Source organism: Labeo rohita, chromosome 25, assembly GCF_022985175.1.
Source record: "Labeo rohita strain BAU-BD-2019 chromosome 25, IGBB_LRoh.1.0, whole genome shotgun sequence".
Classification (NCBI taxonomy): Eukaryota; Metazoa; Chordata; class Actinopteri; order Cypriniformes; family Cyprinidae; genus Labeo; species Labeo rohita.
In genome coordinates, this window is record NC_066893.1 from 28,455,844 (window position 1) to 28,476,696 (window position 20,853).

A 20,853-nucleotide genomic window follows, 5' to 3' on the forward strand; every position below is an offset into this window, starting at 1 on the left:
CAAATTTACATTTAATTTAGATCAGATTTCACATTTGTGACTCTAGATCTCCTGATTTGTTCATGTGGCTCATGCATCTGGGCTCACCTGAGCTCATTAGACTGAGATCATTGTGCCCGTGGGCCAGATGTGAATGCAAGACAGATGATGGGAATTAATCAGCTGACTTTTCCTCATTATTTCTCTGCAGACACATTCCCTCTTTGTCTCATTGTCATTTACTCTTCCTTGCTCCTTTCTAATGCATGCATTTATAAATACTCTCGCTGACACTCTATTGTTGCTGTAAATCATCGCAGATATTTGTGTACGCACCTACGCCATGCAAACTCACACTCACACAGAGTTCATAGTGGCATCATTACAGGCATTAAATGGCGTGTTTCTTGTCGGAGCGGCGGTGAGATATGCTCTAAGTGACAGCGGGAAGGCCGCGGAGACCAGCAGGATAAAACCGGAGAGCCGCGGGCTGAACCTTTCCTATCTAATTGGGACGGCAGGGCATTCATGCAGGTGGAGGGAGTCTGAGACAAGATTCGGACCACAAATGGTTTCATAGATGAGTCTGAGCAGGGTGTTTGAGTTTGTGTGCATTGCTGGATGCTCACAGTGAACAGTATTAAAGGTGTTTTATAGCCACAAATGAAAATCTGATAAAGGTATACTCACCCTCAGGCCATCCAAGATGTAGACGAGTTTGCTTCTTCATCAGATTTGAGGAAACGTAGAACTACATCGTTTGCTCACCAATGGATGTGAATGGGTGCCGTCAGAATGAGAGTCCAAACAGCTGATAAAAACATCACAATAATCCACTCCAGTCAATCAGTTAACATCTTGAGAAGACAAAAGAAACAAATCCATCAAGACATGTCAAATGTGAGTCCATAATTCATAATAATGCTTCATCCAGTGAAAAAGTCCATCTCCTGTTGTCTCTCACATCAAAATCCACCTACATATTTGTTTTGAACTGTTTTGGCTTGTAAATAGTACTCGATCTGTGCAGTTCTCTCTCCTAATTCAGAACATAGCATTTTTTTTTAACTGGAAAGGAATATTATGAATAGAGGACTCTAAAAAAGTTAAGAGAGTTATATTTAAAGCACTTTATGTGAGAGACAGATAGACATAAATAAATAAACAAATAAGCTAAACTAAGCTAAGCTAAGCTAAAATAAGATAAGATAAGATAAGATATAATAAAACTATGATGTTCTGTTGTAGGAAAAACTATTACATTTTAATTGAATTACATTTCAATAGATTAATAAAATTCATAAAGTTTTATTAATTACATTGATAAAGTTAAATTAAATTGATGAGTCATATTTTTTGATTAAAATTTAATTTAAAAAAATTGGAATTTAAAAACTTCCAAAATAAAAGTTTAGAGAAATTAAGATAGAATTATATTACTATTTAACATTTTAAAAATATATAAAAATATAAAATATATAAAAAATGTTGTTGAGTAAACAAACAAATAAATACAATACAATACAATTTCAAAAAATGAATTAAATTGTTAAAATTTCAAGAACTTCATGATTAAAATTTAATGAATCCATTAAAATTGGAATAAAGAACAAAAAGAGAAAATGCAGAATGCAAAATGCAGAAAAAATAAAACAGATTTCATTAAATAAATTTCATATTTCTGGGGAAATAAATGTTGCCACAACAAATGATAAAAACTTAAAGTTCTTATCTAAACTGCCAAAATAAAAGTTTGGTTTAAATTAAAGAAATTAAGAATTAAAACTAAAATTAAAAATACTACTCTGCTCAAATTATTATCTGATGTATATAGCTAAAAATTAAAACACAAAACACAATTTGGGAAAAAAATAAAACGGATTACAAACCATAATGTGACGTGAACAGGATACTTAATGAGAAAAAAAAATATGGGCGTGGCCTGGTTTTATCCATGGAATTGATTGGATGATGAAAAGTGTTTCTAAATGAAAGAAGGTGATACAAAGTATCAACTTTTCCTCAGATGTTTCTCCTAAAATTCTAAAAATAGACACAGTTGACTCACACAGGAAGTTTGATTGACAGGCAATCTGACCAATCGTAACGCAGAATTTTCCATTTTGTCCAACAAACATTTCAAGAGAGTCTAATATTTCTAATCTTTCTAATCTATCTAGCTATCTAAATCATGCTAGCAACATGCTAGTAACATGCTAATCATGCTACAAACATATTAGTTACTTGCTAATCATGCTAACAACATGCTAGTAACTTGCTATTCATGATAGAAACATGCTAACAACATGCTAGTGGCATGCTAATCATGCTAACAACATGCTAGTAACATGTTAATCATGTTAGAAACATGCTAACAACATGCTAGTAGCATACTAATCACGGTAAAACATACTAGTAACTTGCTAATCAGGCTACAAACATATTAGTAACTTGCTAATCATTCTAACAACATGCTAGTAACTTGTTAATCATGATAGAAACATGCTAACAACATGCTAGTGGCATGCTAATCATGCTAAAACATACTAGTAACTTGCTAATCATGTTAACAACATGCTAGTAACATGCTAATCATGTTAGAAACATGTTAACAAAATTCTAGTAACATGCTAATCATGATAGAAAAATGCTAGCAACATGCTAGTAACATGTTTATCATGCTAACAACATGTTAGTAACATGGTAATCATGCTAGCAATGTGTTAGTTACATGCTAATCATACTAGAAACATGCTAACAACATGCTAGTAACATGCTAATCATGCTAGCAAAATGCTAGTAACTTGGAAATTATGCTAGCAGCATGCTAATCATGTTAGAAACATGTTAACAACATGCTAGTAACATGCTAATTGTGCTAGCAACATGTTAGAAACATGCTAACAACATGCTAATCATGCTAACAAGCTAGTAACATGCTAATCATGCTAGAAACATGTTAACAACAAGCTAGTAACATGTTAGCCATGTTAGAAACATGCTAGTAACATGTTAATCATGCACGAAACATGCTAACAACATGCTAGTAACATGCTAATCGTGCTAGCAACATGTTAGTAACATGCTAATCATGTTAGAAACATGCTAGCAACATGCTAATCATGCTAACAACAAGCTAGTAACATGCTAATCATGCTAGCAACATGCTAATCATGTTAACAACATGCTAGTAATATGCTAATCATGCTAGAAACATGTTAACAACAAGCTAGTAACGTTAGCCATGTTAGAAACATGCTAGTAACATGTTAATCATACTAGAAACATGCTAACAACATGCTAGTAACATGCTAATCATGCTAGCAAAATGCTAGTAACTTAGTAATTATGCTAGCAGCATGCTAATCATGTTAGAAACATGCTAACAACATGCTAGTAACATGCTAATCGTGCTAGAAACAGATTAGTAACATGCTAATCATGTTAAAAACATGCTAACAACATGCTAATCATGCTAGAAACATGTTAACAACAAGCTAGTAACATGTTAGCCATGTTAGAAACATGCTAGTAACATGTTAATCATGCACGAAACATGCTATCAACATGCTAATCATGCTAACAACATTCTAGTAACTTGCAAATTATGCTTTCTCAAGCCAACTTAAAGTTTGTTCTTAAACTTTACTCATCTAGTTGGACTTAAACTTGAAAAATGTTGTGTACTGATATCTTTCCATGGCTGAAATAAAATTCCTTCTGATAAAAATGAAAAGATGATCGTTTCACGTGCCGCTTAAACCGAGGTGCTACAGTGATCTGTCATGACACATGTCAGAGCCACAAAACTGTGAATTTCTTAAAAAATAGCAACATTTGTGCATACACTACCACAATAGTTCAGTTCTGTAAAATCGTTCCAGAGAAGTGAATCTCAAGCGATCTTGTGTGTGAACTTTAGTCCTGAATCTTTCCCGTCTCTCTGAAACATTGCTGCCCCGTTCAGAGTCTCTGAGCCGCACAGCTGTCAGAGAGAGAGAGAGGGAGAGCGAGGGTCACGGAGCGTCCCGGATGAATTGAAGGTGCCCTTGACTGGCGCTGGGATTGGTTCCTGCCTGGACGCGTGTGACAGCGCTGACATCCGGCGTCAGACGCTCCAGAAGGATGTTCAGCCTTATGATTAATGGATGCAAATATCGCTCAGAGATTTCAGCTGGAATAAAAGGGCCGTACGGGTCAAGCTGAACTCCTGAACTGGACACCAGTAACCAAAACCCACTCATCCAAGAACAGACAAAGATGAATTTCAAGAATAATTCCCAAGAAATGAAAATTACTCAGCTCATGTTGATCCAAACCTAGTAGTGACATCAAACCACATCACAGACATCATATCTGGACTAATGAACATATACTGTGAGATCTGAATGCCTTTGACGAGCCTTTCAGGCGACCATTCACTTGGAAATGAGAAGATATTTAAATAATGTTCCTAAATTCAACATGACATACAGATTTATCTACTTAATTTATCTTTGTTTATTATATTAAAAAAAAAAAAATCTGAGTATTTGTGAATTTGTTTATTCGATCAATATACTTTTTAAAAAAGAAAGAAAATTACATTTATTTTTCATTGAAAACCTTTGAAACGACCTTCCCTTTCACCCTCTGCCCAGTGTTATTTTAGTATAATTGATATTAATGTTTTAAAATTAGATTTAATTTTCATATTTTGTTTTTATTTTTATTTTAGTTATAGTTAAATTTTTAATTAAAAAGTGTGTCATTTTTGTTTGTTTTTAAATAGTTTTTGTTTGTTTTGTAATTATTAAATACTGTAAGGTTACCTTTTAACTATTTAGATTTACTTTTAATATTTTGTTTCATTTTAATTTGAGTTAATTTTAGTAATTTGTTGCTATTTTGCTTAATGTTTTTTAGTTTAACCAAAATTAAAATGAAAAAGAATGTGTTTGTCATTTTTATTGTATTATTTATTTATTTTGTATAGTTAATCTTCTAACTAAAATTTAAAAAATATATGTTTTTGACATTGTATTTTTTTGTTAAAGTTTTACTTTTAGTAATTTGTTTACATTTTTATTGTTTTTTGTTTTAAGTTTTTTTTATAGTTATTCTTTTGACTAATTAATTAAAAATGTTTTTGAAATTGTACTTTTTGTTAAAGTTAAATTTTTTTTTTTAATTTTCATATTTGTTACATTTTAATTTTAGTTTTAGTAATTTGTTTACATTTTTATTGTTTTTTTTTGTTTAAGTTAAGTTTTTTAATAGTTTATCTTTTAACTAAAATGTTAAAAAGTATGTTTCTAAAATTTGTATTGTTTTTCTGTTTTTATTTATTTCTTTTTACTTTTTATTATCTTATCTTATTATGTTATCTTTTCATTAAAAAGTATGTGTTTTTTGTCATTTTTATATTTATTTTTTATTTAAAGTTGTAATTTTTTTAATTGTTTATTTTTTAACTGATGTTTTTTTTTTTACTTTTTAGGTTATCTTTTAACCAATTATATTTAATTTTCATTTAAAAAGTATGTTCATTAAAAAATTTTCATTTTTATTGTTTTTTTTTTAGTTTTATTTTGTATTTTTAGTTTATCTTTTAACTAATATTAAAAAGTATATGTGTTTTTATCATGTTTATAGTTTTTTAATTTAAAGTTCTTTGTTTAAAGATTTTAACATGCTTTTTTGTTTATATTTTAACAAAACATTTATTTGAATTTTTTTTTTTAGTTTTTGTTTAAAGTTTTTTTTAGTTTATCTCTTAACTAAAATTAAAAAGCATGTGTGTTTTTGTTTGTTTTGTTTAAAGTTTTTTTCTATATAGCTTTAATTAATTATTATTTCAGTGTTGGGTAAATATAGTACTTAAGCTTATTGACTTATTTCAGTTATTTGCCAGAGAGACCTGTTTTAATAAATTTTGACTTTACTTCAAATACTGAAAATGATTTTTAATAGTGACAATAGCATCACTGATTTATAGACCCTGTGATTTCAAATATATAATTTTGTGTGGCCTTTATTGTAGATCAATAGATAGATATAGGTGTTACACAATTAAAATGTACAGTTTTTCTCCTAAAGGAAAATGGACCAGAAATACTAATGACATCATCCTGTACTCAGGGGCGGATCGCAGTTTTGTCCAATCGGACCAGTGATATCAAATCACGCTTCAGGGCAGCGATTCAAATAAAATATTTTCAGCCATTTCCACATAAGTTGAGTGTTGATGATTTGAAACACAGCACATCTGTGCTGCCTCCAGAAATAAAGCAGATGTTAACAGACGGGATGTTACGCAAACTCAGAACGCTGTCAAACTCATTAAAACGGGATAAACAGGAAGAGTGTTAATTTAATGCACTTATCCTGATATTTGACAAAGCTGCTTTTGGACGAAAAGGATCTCTGCTCTGCCTCTCTGCTTTATCCAAAAAAAAAAAAACCTTGAGGAAAATCCTGAGAAAGCTAAAACAGCGCTTTTCTCATGGTCGTGTCTCTCCGGGGAGGCGTTTGTGGTCTAATCTCGTCCTCGGGACAGATCCGATGCTGTAGAACAAAGAACTGGGCTCCGATGAAGGAAGACGGATGCTGGTTTTCACCGCGGGGTAAACAGGCTCACAGATTCCCCGTCTCTCCGTATGGAAATCTCACTGCTCTCCTCAGAGGCAAAACACACACCTGGCTGAGACTCATAAACACACAAAATCATCCAATACACCTAAAAATAGATGAAAGAATCAAGCTAGAGTGAACTGCAGGCCTGTACTCTATTCACAGGCACTGGATTTCATGCGTCCTTGTGTTTTGAAGTGTCAGGACGCAACTAGATGAGTAAAGTTCATAGACCAACTTTGAAGTTGGCTTGAGAAAGCCTTGTCCGGAAGTTTAAAATATCATTGAAAAGCTTAAAATTTGAATTTAATTGTTGAAATTGAAGTTTGGGACAGAGAGGGAACACACGCATGTTTCCAGCATGAATCAGCATGTTGCTGCCATGATTTAAGATGGGTTAACCATGTTGCTAGCATGATTTAATGTGAATTTACATGTCGTTAGCATGATTTAACATGAATTAGCATTTTGCTAGGATGATTTAACATATTCCTAACATGATGTTACCATGATAAACAAGTTACTAGCATGTTTCTAGCATGATTAACATGTTACTTGCATGTTTAGCATGTTACTAACATGTTGCTAACATGTTTCTAACATGATTAGCAAGTTACTAGCATGTTGCTAGCATGATTCTGGCATGATTAGCATGTTACTAGCATGTTGCTACCATGATTCTGACATGATTAACATGTTACAAGCATGTTGCTAACATGATTCTGGCATGATTAGCATGTTACTAGCATGTTGCTACCATGATTCTGGCATGATTAGCATGTTACTAGCATGTTGCTACCATGATTCTGGCATGATTAGCATGTTACTAGCATGTTGCTAGCATGTTTCTGACATGGTTAACAAGTTACTAACAAGTTTTAGCATGATAAGCATGTTTGTCACATGATTAACATGTTACTATCACGTTGTTAATGTTTTTAACATGATTAGCAAGTTACTACCATGTTACTAGCAAGTTGTTAGCACGATTAGCAAGTTACTAGGATGTTGCTAGCATGATTAGCATGTTACTAGCATGTTTAACACGTTTCTAACATGATTAGCAAGTTATTGGAATGTTATCATGCTTAACATGTTACTAGCATGATTCTAGCATGATTAACATTTTATTAGCATGTTTCTAACATGTTTCTAACATGATTAGCAAGGTATGAGCATGTTGCTAGCATACTTGGCATGTTTCTAGCATGATTAGCAAGTTATTGGGATGTTGCTATCATGCTTAGCATGTTACTAGTATGATTAACATTTTATTAGCATGTTGCTAAAATGTTTCTAACTTGACTACTAAGTTATTAACATGTTGCTAGCATGTTTCTAACATGTTTCTAACATGATTAGCAAGGTATGAGCATATTTCTAGCATGCTTGGCATGTTCCTAGCATGCATGCTAGCATGATTAACATTTTATTAGCATGTTGCTAACATGTTTCTAACATGATTACCAAGTTATTAACATGTTGCTAGCATGATTCTAACATAATTAACAAGTTTCTGGCATGATCTATCGTGATTAGCATGTTGTTAGCATGTTTCTAACATGATTAGCAAGTTACTAGCATGTTGTTAGCATGCTTAACATGTTAATAACATGTTTCTAGCATGATTAACATTTTGTTAGCATGTTTCTAGCATGATTATCAATTTATTAGCACGTTGCTAACATGTTTCTTACAAGATTAGCAAGGTATTAACATGTTGCTAGCTTTTTTAGCATGTTTCTAACATGATTAACAAGTTACTAGCATGTTGCTAGCATGCTTAGCATGTCACTAACATGATTCTAGCATCATTAGCATGTTTCTAGCATGTTTCTAGCATGATTACCAAGTTATAAACATGATTCTAGCATGATTAACATTTTATTAGCATGTTGCTAACATGTTTCTAGCATGTTGTTAGCATGATCATCAATAGATCGATAGATGTCTTAAAATGGCTTAGAAATATAACACATAGAAGGGAAGCTTGATTTAGTCTGAATGGATTCTGGGAGTTTTGACAGTCTTGGCTCATTTGAACATTCCGTCAATGTAAGTCTATGGGATTTTTGGTGGTTTTGATAGTCTGGTTTACAAAAACCGTAAGGCGGATCAGTCTGAAAAGATACAGCACACCGAGTCAGACCAGTCTGAAGGTCTGGACCGAGTTTGGTGGTTCTAGCTTGAAAGCTCTAGGAGGAGACAGATACCGAAATTTGGCTCAGAAGAAGAAGAATAATCTTAAGTAGCAGATCAGTAAGTTTCTCAAGCTTAATAATTCAACACAAGCACATAATGGGACGCTACAGCTGACGTTAGTGTTCATACTCTTGTTTTGTGGGACATTTGCTCAGTTAGATTGACATTTGATCGATGTTTGGCTGAATTGTTGTGTCAAAGCCGGGTTTTGTTGTGGGTCGCAGTCCGGATCTCCGCGTCTTTGGGAGCAGTTGCTCGTCCTCTGCGTCTCCCGATCGATGGCGGATGGGCTGTGGAGGGACTCGTGGGGCGTCTGTCTGCGGGGCGGCGGCTGACGGGACAGAGTCGGACGGAAGAGCTGTTTCCATGGAGACGCTTGGGTCGAGACGGCAGAGGAGATCCCGACCATCAAAGACCTTCCCGCCGAGAGCCTTTCATCAGGCCTGAGAGGCTTTCTGGAGCGGGACGCACGGTCCTGCTGGGAATGAAAGGGCAACCGCCGCGACTAAAACACGCCACTCTCACCCACTCCGCTTCAAATCATCATCATCATCCTCCTCCTGCAGCTCTTCTGTTTGAAGATACCTCAGGATGGACTGCATTATCTTCATCTTTTCTTCATTATCTTAATGTATGCATTTAAAAAATATATATTTGTACATGTGACTATTTTTACAAATTAATAATTGTCTTGACATATTTCTTTAAAAAAAAGGGCTAAAAGCCAAATACCAAAAATCTTTATTAATTATTTGTTTATATATATATATGAATGCATCTTTTAAAAATCTAGCTAAATGCCAAATAATAATAAATAATAAATAAATTAAACAACAAAACTATGTAGATTTTGATCTGGCTAAATATCAAATGCCAAAAATAAATTAATAAATATATATATATATTAAAAAATAAATATATATAAAAAAACTAAATAAATAAATAAAAATAAACTAAATATACATGTGAATATACATATACTATTTTTACAAATGAATCACTATTTTAACATATTTCTTTAAAACAAAATCTGGTTAAATGCCCAATGCCAAATGCCAAAAAAAAAAAAAAAAAAAAGGAAGAAATGGAAAGAGAAAAAGAAAAAAAAATCCCGCCTAAATGCATAAATGTATTTATTTAAAAGAATACATTTTTAATCTTTAAAAACTCTAGCTAAATGCAAAAATAAATAAATAAATACATAGAAACAGCAACAACAACAACAATAATGATAATAATAAAACAACAACAACAACAACAAAACTATATATATTTTGTCCTGGCTAAAAGTCAAAAATAAATAAATACAAAATTAAATAAATAAAAATAAGCTAAATATACATATAAATATGCATATACTAGTTAAACAAATTAATCATTATCTTAACATATTCATTTTTTAAGACAATTCTGGCAAATTTTCTACTAAGAAAAAAACTCTTTAAATGCATAATTGTAAATAAAAATTGATGAAAATTAAAAAAATTAATTATCTTACAAACTATTGATTATCTGAATGTATTATCTTCAAAGAAAATCAGGCTAGAAAAAAATGAATAAAAAGAAAAAAATTCCTGTCTAAATGCATAAATACATTTTTAATTTCTAGCTAAATGCCTAAATAAATAAATAAATAAATAAATAAATATTTTGTTCTGGTTAAATTTCAAATGCAATCAATCAATCAATAAATAAATAAACAAATAAATGTCTCTAAATACTAAATACCAAAAAATGGGGGGAAAAAAGAAAAGAAAAAGAAAAAAGAAAGAAAAAAAATCCTGCCTAAATGCATAAATGTATTATTTATTTATTTATTTGTATATATTTTTAATCTTTAAAACATCTAACTAAAGGCCAATAAAATAAAATAACATAAAATAAAACTATATATATTTTGTTCCGTCTCAGTGTCAAATGCCAATAATAAATAAATACAAAAATAAATATATAGATAAAATTAAACTAATTTTTTTTTTTTTAACAAATTAAACAGTATCTCAACATATTTATCTTTTAAGAAAATTCTGATTTTCTTTTCTAATAAAAAAACTAAACGGATAATTGTAAATGAAAATGTATCTTTTAGCTTGAAAAAAAAGGGATTATCTTAATGTATTATCTTCAAAGAAAAAATCCCTGCCTAAATGCGTAAATGTAATATTTATTTATTTATTTATTAAAATGAATACATTTTTAATCATTAAAAAATCTAGCTAAATGGCAAAAAAACAACAACAACAACAACAACAACATGTATATATATTTTGTTCTGGCTAAATGAAAAAAAAAAATTTAACTAAATATACATGTGACTGTTTTTACATTAACGTATTTATCTTTTAAGAAAATTCTGGCAAAACGGCAAAAAAAAAAAAAAAAAAAAAAAAAAAAAGCTATAAATGCATAATTGAAAATAAAATGAAATGAAAAACAAAACAAAACAAAAAAGTGTCTATTTTTGCAGAATTAAGGGTGGCAGTAAAAACACTGTATAAATCACAACATAGTTTTGGTAGAAATTACACTGTTTTACATTATTTTCTTGTTTATTTGAATCTTTATGTGCACAAATCAAAAGATCACATAACGTATGACTGAATGATAAACCTGACAACAAAAACAGCTTCACACAGTCCTGAAACTGATCAAATAAACCATCATGACTTGACTTCTCAAATTATAACAAGCCCTTCAAGCAATAATTCATCTAAAAATGCAAATGCATCTTCTTTTGTTTTTCACTATAGAAAGTAAGTGATCGGGTTTGGATTTTCATTTTTGGATGAACTGTTGCTTAAAGAAAACATTGGTAAATTTGTTTATATCTGGCCACGATTGTGTTCAGATAATGTTTCCAAATGGTTTTGCTCCAGGAGGACACTCAACATTTTCTGTAAGTCAACTTCATGTCCTGCAAATGAACTTTCCGGTCAAATTCTCTTTTAAAAGGATTTGACATCTCTGAGCAGCAGTGAGGTTAAACGCAGAGTTGTCGGGCTTCTCGGATGTTTCTCTTTAGATAAAAGCCTGCGGTCATTTCATGTTTCTCATCTAGAGCTTTAGAACATCTCAACGATGTCTCAAACTGTGCCCAGAAGTCTCAATATGAATTCAAACATTTCTCAGAATGCAAAAAATTATCATTTTACTCAGTATATTTGACTTTTCCAGTACAAATATCTAAACATTCTTAAATGAATATACATTTATTGAGTACCAAAATGACTGAAGATATAAAAAATGAAACATAATGAAATATAACTGAGATCTTGAAAGATGTCAGTTAAAAAGTGTATATGTGTGTATATATATATATGGTACAAACAGTGCATCTTATTAAAAAAATTTAATAAATAAAAATAATTAAAATAAATAAAAAATAAAATAAAAGATAAATAACAGCCAAATTATATATATATATATATATATATATATATATAGGGATGTGACGAGATCTCGTGGCACGATTAATCATTAAAATCTCGATTCAAACACCCACGCTATTTTATTCCTGAATGACAACGATTTAGTTTATTAGGACTGTTTCACATGGTGAGTGAAGCTTGAGAAGCAGGTTTTGTCACTGCCCGTGTTAATGAATCAGAGGGTCGGGGTAAATGTGAGCTCAGAAAGAGCAACATAAACAGTCTTTTCAGACACATTAATCGTTATTTCTGTGTTACAGACATTTAAATAACAGAAGTACTGGGATAAAAGTTTATAGTTTGGGTATAAACACGTATTGTCTACAGTAGCAATCAAAACGAAAGTATCTTAACACTTGTATGTATTGTAACGCTTCTCCTCTTCCACCAGGAGATGGCGCCAACTGCCCGTTTAAAAAATAGTATGTCATTGAATCATTCATTCAGCAGATTTCAATAGTCAAACAAGTCTTAATGAAGTGAGACACTGACTCCTTCACTGAATGTTTTTATTTATTATTTTGTTTAAATGAATTTAGGTTTTTAAAAGACTTAAGCAATGAACAGTTTGTCAGAACCACTAGTAAATTACATTATTTTGTTTAGTTTTCTAATCTTTTTTCTCCAGAATCCTGAGGGAATCATGGTCTCCAATGATTAAAAATAACTGGGATTCTCAATTCATCCAGAATCGTGAAGCTCTTGTTTAAATGTTGTTTATTACTGCATATAATAATTCCTTAAAATGGCAGTTTAACTTCATAAAGTTGAAAATGCAACTAACTACTTTTTTTTTTTTTTCATTTTGTCTTTTTCAGTTGAATAAAATACTATTTTCCCTGAGGATTTCTTAAGAAAAGTTTAAAAATCTCTTCTCGTCTCGTTCTCGTGAACCCAGTCTCGTGTCTCGTCTCGTCTCGTGGGATTAGTGTCTCGTCACACCCCTAAGTGTAGCCTACTATAAAATAACTGTATTTAATTCTATTTTTTTTCATATATTTCATATATTGTCCAAAATGTTTATTTTTGCATTTTCTAAAAGCGTATTTTATGATTTGTAATGTGTTTATGCCTCTTGAAGCTGATTTTGTAATGTATTTTGAATTCAGTCTGAAAAAAAATCTATTGTAATAAGCTGCACTGTTTGTATTATATATATATAGTGTAAAACATTAAATATAACTATAAAAAATGTAATATTAATAATAATAATAATAATAATAATAATAGTATTATTTAGCTTTTTAAAAAATAAAATAAACAAAATAATAAAGTTTGATAATACTATTTATTATATTTTAAAAAACAAAGAGTATTACATACAATTATTTTATAGTAGGCTACACTTAAAAATACAATGCTAATATTTACATTTTCATATTTTATATAGTGTAAAACATTAAATATAACTACAAAAAATTTAATATTATTAATAATAATAATAATAGTATTATTTAGCTTTTTAAAAAATAAACAAAATAATAAAGTTTGATAATACTCTTTAATATATTTTAAAAAACAAAGAGTATTACATACAATTATTTTATAGTAGGCTACACTTAAAAATACAATGCTAATATTTACATTTTCATATATATATAGTGTAAAACATTAAATATAACTAAAAATAGGTAAAATTATTATTAATAATAATAATAATAGTATTATTTAGCTTTATAAAAAAATATATAATAAAATAAAGTTTCATAATACTATTTAATATATAATAATAAAAAAGAGTATTACATACAATTATTTTATAGTAGGCTACACTTAAAAATACAATGCTAATATTTACATTTTCATATATATATAGTGTAAAACATTAAATATAACTATAAAAATAGGTAAAATTATTATTATTAATAATAATAATAGTATTATTTAGCTTTATAAAAAAATAATAAAATAAAATAAAGTTTGATAATACTATTTAATATATAATAATAAAAAAGAGTATTACATACAATTATTTTATAGTAGGCTACACTTAAAAATACAATGCTAATATTTACATTTTCATATATATATAGTGTAAAACATTAAATATAACTATAAAAATAGGTAAAATTATTATTAATAATAATAATAATAGTATTATTTAGCTTTATAAAAAAATAATAAAATAAAATAAAGTTTGATAATACTATTTAATATATAATAATAAAAAAGAGTATTACATACAATTATTTTATAGTAGGCTACACTTAAAAATACAATGCTAATATTTACGTTTTCATATAGTATATGCATTTTCAACATTTTCAAAGCTAAAATCAGCAGGCTTTTATTTTGGCGGGTTGCGCTCTTGGTTTTAGCGCTGCCTAGTGAAACCGAAACGCCTCAGTGAATGAAATGTCGCAATTTTGCGTTTTACTCTGATGCTCAATGGATAGCCTACATTTATGCTTTCAGTTCAAGTCTCAGTATTACAGTAAGTCAATCTAAAATGGTGAAATTTGTGCGTTAACAGCTTTCTGACCTTTATTTTTTCCCACAAGAGTGGGCGCGGCCATTTGTAAATTTAATGTGTCTGGCTTCCGGTCTCATCCTCCAGCTATTTTTATCTGTACAAAACAGCTGGTTTTGCTCCTTGATATTGTAAATTGGTGTGTCTTAACATATTATTCTAACGTATTATCTTAATTATAAACTTGGCGATGGTTTGGTGATACAGTTTTACGTTTACTGCACGTTGTTATTGTCCTCTTCATTTCCCTATAGCGACTAACGAACCGGAAGCTCACTTTCGCTTTGAAGAATACGCACTCCTGTAATATCTTTAAAATATATTATGACGTTGAAACACTGAACTAAATTCGTGTTGGCTGCAGAAATTGGCTGAAACTTCTTCCATGAGGGAAACGAATGCGGGAAGTGCAGTTCAGTTGTGAAGTGAAAACGAGATGGTGACTAATTAAACGGAAGACTGAAGCCGGATCTTGTTATTGGCTGGCACGGCTGTTAATTGGTGTTCCCTCAGTCGCTGGAGGTTGATCGATCGGCTTTTTTCGGAGGATGCCCGCGTGTCTTCATTACGGTCCTGTAACTGTGTCACCGGCTCCTCCGCGGCCGCGCGCCTTTGATGTGATCGCTTCTGAGAGAGAGAGAGCTGATCATTTATTGATGCCTCCATTAGAAAGTGGCAGATGCGTGTGTTTGAGAGGAGGAGGAGGAGGAGGAAGAGCTGTTTGCTGGGAGGAATCAAGCGTAAGAAGAAACCTCTCGCTTTCTGCGTTCAGATTCTGTTATTGTGTCTCGTGTCTGTCAGGCGGGAGTTTATTAATAACTGATGCTGTCATCAACATCCATATAATCCACTTTGACTCGTCGCAGACATTCACATCTGGTAATATTACTTCAAACCGCTCTGTACTAGATAACCTGATCTCAGAAGCGTTTTGCTGTTTACTGTGACATGATTGAGCTGTTTATGTCGCCCTCAAGACTTTTTGGGAAAATTCCTACTTTTTTGCAAGTGATTTTGGTTTGGCAGTGTGTAAAAATACACAGATGAAACAATTTAGCTCTCATTTTCTGCAAATACGAACGGGATAGGAAACATTTAGCAATAATGCAACCGTGTGATGCTCAAAAGATGCACATTAGTTGTATCTTTTCGGTCAGTTTTCTTCTGTTGCTATTACTATTATATTTATATTGTAATACAATTAATATAATATGTTTTAGAGTTCATTACACGCACACACAAGAATATACATTAAATATAAGCATATATATGATGTAATAATTGTAATACATTAACTGTAAGAAATAGATATATAGTTAATTCATTACAGTTATTACTTTATTATATATTTAATAGTGCTGGGCAACGATGAATCGTGCATATAAAATAAAAGTTTTTGTATAAATAAAAATAAACACACACGTATGCATGTATAGGCCTATATTTAAGAAAATGTTATATTTATATATTGAATATATTATATATAATATAAATATACATTTACATACATAAATATTTTCAAAATATATATTGTGTGTGTGTCTTTATATATACATAATAAATATACAAAGTACACACACATTATATAAACAAAAACTTTTTGGAAGCAATTAATCATTGCACTAATATTATAATATCAGCACTAACAAAATAATAAAGTTTGATAATACTATTTATTATATTTTAAAATTAGAATTAAATACAATTATTTTATAGTAGGCTACACTTAAAAATACAATGCTAATATTTACATTTTCATATATATAGAGAGAGAGAGAGAGAGTGTAAAACATTAAATATAAGTATAAAATATGTAATAATAATAATAATAGTTATATAATAATAATAATTATTATTTAGCTTTTTAAAAAATAATAAAATAAACAAAATAATAAAGTTTGCTAATACTATTTATTATATTAAAAAAAAGAATTAAATACAATTATTTTATAGTAGGCTACACTTAAAAATACAATGGTAATATTTACACTTTCATATTAAATATATATATATATATATATATATATATATAGTGTAAAACATTAAATATAACTATAAAAAATGTAATATTAATAATAATAATAATAATAATAATAATAATAGTATTTAGCTTTTTAAAAAAATAATAAAATAAGCAAAATAAAATAAAATAAAGTTTGAAAATACTATTTAATATATAATAATAAAAAAGATTATTACATACAATTATTTTATAGTAGTCTACACTTTTTTTACAATGCTAATTACAATGCTAATATTTACATTTTCATATATATATATATATGTGTGTGTGTGTGTGTATATATATATATAGTATATGCATTTTCAACATTTTCAAACCTAAAATCAGCAGGCTTTTATTTTGGCGGGTTGCGCTGTTGGTTTTAGCGCTGCCTAGTGAAACCGAAACGGGTCAGTGAATGAAATTTTGCATTTTACTCTGATGCTCAACTGATAACCTACATTTATGTAAATCTTACATAGTATTACAGTAAGTCAATCTAAAATAGTGAAATTTGTGCATTAACAGCTCAATTAATCATTGCACTAATATTATAATATCAACACTAATATTTAGGTTAATTTAAAAAAATATATTTATTTATTTATTACTATATGTTTATATATTATTTATTCATGCATGGTGGTAAATATTATATAATACAGTTTAATTAATATTATAATATATGATTTTTCATTTTTATTTCTTTGGAATATTAATATTTATTATATAGTTAATTTATTACAATTATTATTATTATCATATATATATATATATATATATATTATTTATGTATATTTATATATTATGGATGATAGAGTATTATGCTGTTTACATATAAATCTATATTTATATATAGATCATTTGGATTATAGTTAATTTATTGTTTCAATTTTTATTATATATTATTTATTATATATTTTACTAAAATATTTCTTAATATGAATTTCTAGAGGTATAAGGTCTATGCATCAGACATTTATATATATATATATATATTATTAAATTATATTTGACACATATTTATTTATTTATTAGGATGCTTGATATTCAATAAATTCTTTCCCATTTTCCCATTCTTGTGTATGATGCAGTTCTCATTCGCATTCAACTCATAAATACAATCATTTTTAGAGGACCTGAAGGAAGCATTACCACACTTTACTGCTTTGATATATTTGTGCATCTCTAAGAGTTTTTAGTTGTTTTCCCAGAAACCCTGTGGAGAATACCTGCCAGAGCTGGTTTAAACCGGTCTTAGTCAGATGAAATGAGCCCAAAACCCCTCTAAAACCAGTCCAGCTAACATCTGTCATGTCCAGCAGTGACGACCACTTTAATTTCACTCAGACGTGTTGGTTGAAGACTCTGGCTGCCCATTTCACTCAAACTCAAACGCGGTGTTTCTCCCCAGGCTTTTATGTGTGTTAATGTATTCTGATTGGTTTGGTCATAACTGATGGTAAACATGCGGTGGATCATCTCTACCTTCACTAGAAGACAAGAGCGCAGCGTGATCGTCTTGTGATGTCTCCGTGTGAAATGTTTATGGATTCCCTCTTCGCAGGCTCGTCCCGGAGCGTGAGGGTCCCAGATGACGCGGCGGGCCGCATGCTGCAGAAACTCAGAGGAAAGAGTGAGTTCACCATCGCACTGACGCTCAAACAGGAGAAACTCAACTCTGGGGTCATACTGTCCATTCATCATGGAGAACAGAGGTGAGAACACACACGTACACTGTTGCTGGGAGGTTGCTAGGGTGTTCTGGTTGGTTGCTAGGTGGTTGCAAGGTTACTGCTTACAGGCCTAAGTCCAAAAAATCCCACCCTCAAGTTTCTCTGATTTCCTGATCATGTTTACAGCTCAAACGGGACAAATTGCAGGCTGAACTTTAATGTTTGTTCGTATCACTAACACTAATTATAAGCAATAGTATGCTTGACTTGGCGAACACCACTAATTATAATTGTAACACCCACAAGATTAGGAAAACATACACACATACAGTACATACTCACACACACACACACACACACAAACGCACACGCTCTAGGCAACAAATATCAACATGCAACATCTAATTATATGGTTCATTTAAGTGTGTTTGGTCACACGCATTATAAAATTAAAAAATTAATACAAAGTCTAAAAAAATTAATAAATTAAAATCAATATTAAAATCAGAGATAATAGTAATATTAAATAATAATAGTAGTAAAAACAAAAATAATGAAATTATTATTAATTAATAGTTAAATATTTTATAAATTAACAATATTAAATAAATAATAAGTTAATTTATTACATATTTAATTAAATATATGCAATTAAAATATTAAATATTATTAAATACAAAAATGTAAATAAATATAAGTAAATTAAATGTTCATTCTAGATACCAATTTAATGGTGGCACACACACACACACACACATATATTAAAATATTAAATGTGTATTAATATAATTATTAATTAACCGAATTGTGTGTGTGTGTGTACACACACGTTGTTAGCATGATTAGCAAGTTATTAGCATGATTCTACCATGATTAGCAAGCTACTAGCATGTTGTTAGTACGATTAGCAAGTTACTAGCCTATTTCTAGCCTGATTAACATGTTGCTAGCATGCTTCTAGCATAATTAGCATGTTACTAGCATGATTAACAAGTTACTAGCAATATTTTAACATGATTAGCAAGTTAGTAGCATGTTGCTAGCACGATTCGAACATGATTAACATGTTATTAACAAGTTGTTATCATGATTAGCGTATTACTAGCATATTTCTAGCCTGATTAACATGTTGCAAGTTGTAAAAGTATGAAAGTTGCTGGCATAATTTAACACATTGCTTACATGATTTAACATGTTAGCATGTTTTAGCATGATTAGCTTGTTGCTTGCATTTTTATAGGCTAATTACAATGTTGTTAGCATGATTAGCAAGTTACTAGCATATTTCTAGCCTGAATAACATGTTGCTAGCATGTTTCTAGCATGATTAAGATGTTACTAGCATGTTGTTAGCATAATTAGCATGTTATTAGCATGATTAACAAGTTACTAGCAAGATTCTAACATGATTAGCAAGTTAGTAGCATGTTGCTAGCATGATTAACATGTTTCTAGCATGATGTTATTATGATTAGCACGTTACTAGCGTGTTGCTAGCATGATTAGGAAGTTACTAGCAAGATTCTAACATGATTAGCTAGTTAGTAGCATGTTACTAGCATGATTAACATATTATTAGCATGATTATGTTGTTAGCATGTTTCTAGCATGATTAACATGTTTCTAGCATGATGTTATTATGATTAGCACGTTACTAGCATGTTGCTAGCATGATTAGGAAGTTACTAGCAAGATTCTAACATGATTAGTAGTTAGTAGCATGTTGCTAGCATGATTAACATGTTATTAGCATGATTATCATGTTGTTAGCATGTTTCTAGCATGATTAACATGTTTCTAGCATGATGTTATTATGATTAGCAAGTTACTAACATGTTGCTAGCATGATTAGCAAGTTACTAGCATGATTCTAGCAGGATTAGCAAGTTGTTAGCATGTTTCTAGCATGATTAACATGTTTCTAGCATGATGTTATTATGATTAACATGATACTAGCATGTTGCTAGCATGATTAGGAAGTTACTAGCAAGATTCTAACATGATTAACAAGTTAAAAACATGTTGCTAGCATAATTAGCATGTTACTAACATGATTAACAAGTTACTAGCAAGATTCTAGCATGATTAGTAGTTAGTAGCATGTTGCTAGCATGATTAACATGTTTCTAGCATGATGTTATTATGATTAGCACGTTACTAACATGTTGCTAGCATGATTAGCAAGTTACTAGCATGTTTAAATATTTAATCAGTTAAAAATATTATATAACAAAGTTGTCCAAATGAAGTTCATAGCAAAGCATATTACTAATCAAAATTAAGTTTTGACATATTTACAGTAGGAAATTTACAAAATATCATAATGGAACATGATCTTAATTTCCTAATGATTTTTGGCATAAAAAAAAAATCAATAATTTTGACCCATACAATGTATTGTTGGCTATTGCTACAAATATACTCATACTACTTATGACTGGTTTTGTGGTCCAGGGTCACATATTGGAATATTTACCATTTAAC

General features: G+C 30.1%; 1 protein-coding gene across 1 annotated transcript in view; it reads left to right on the forward strand.

Annotated features, from left to right (window-relative positions):
• The window catches only part of nell2a (neural EGFL like 2a), a 173,973-nt gene that overhangs the window by 9,965 nt on the left and 143,155 nt on the right, over window positions 1–20,853 (forward strand). The window contains exon 3 of the mRNA XM_051099295.1: window positions 18,261–18,411. Coding sequence (XP_050955252.1) covers window positions 18,261–18,411 — 151 coding nt within the window. The remainder of the gene's footprint in view (window positions 1–18,260; window positions 18,412–20,853) is intronic.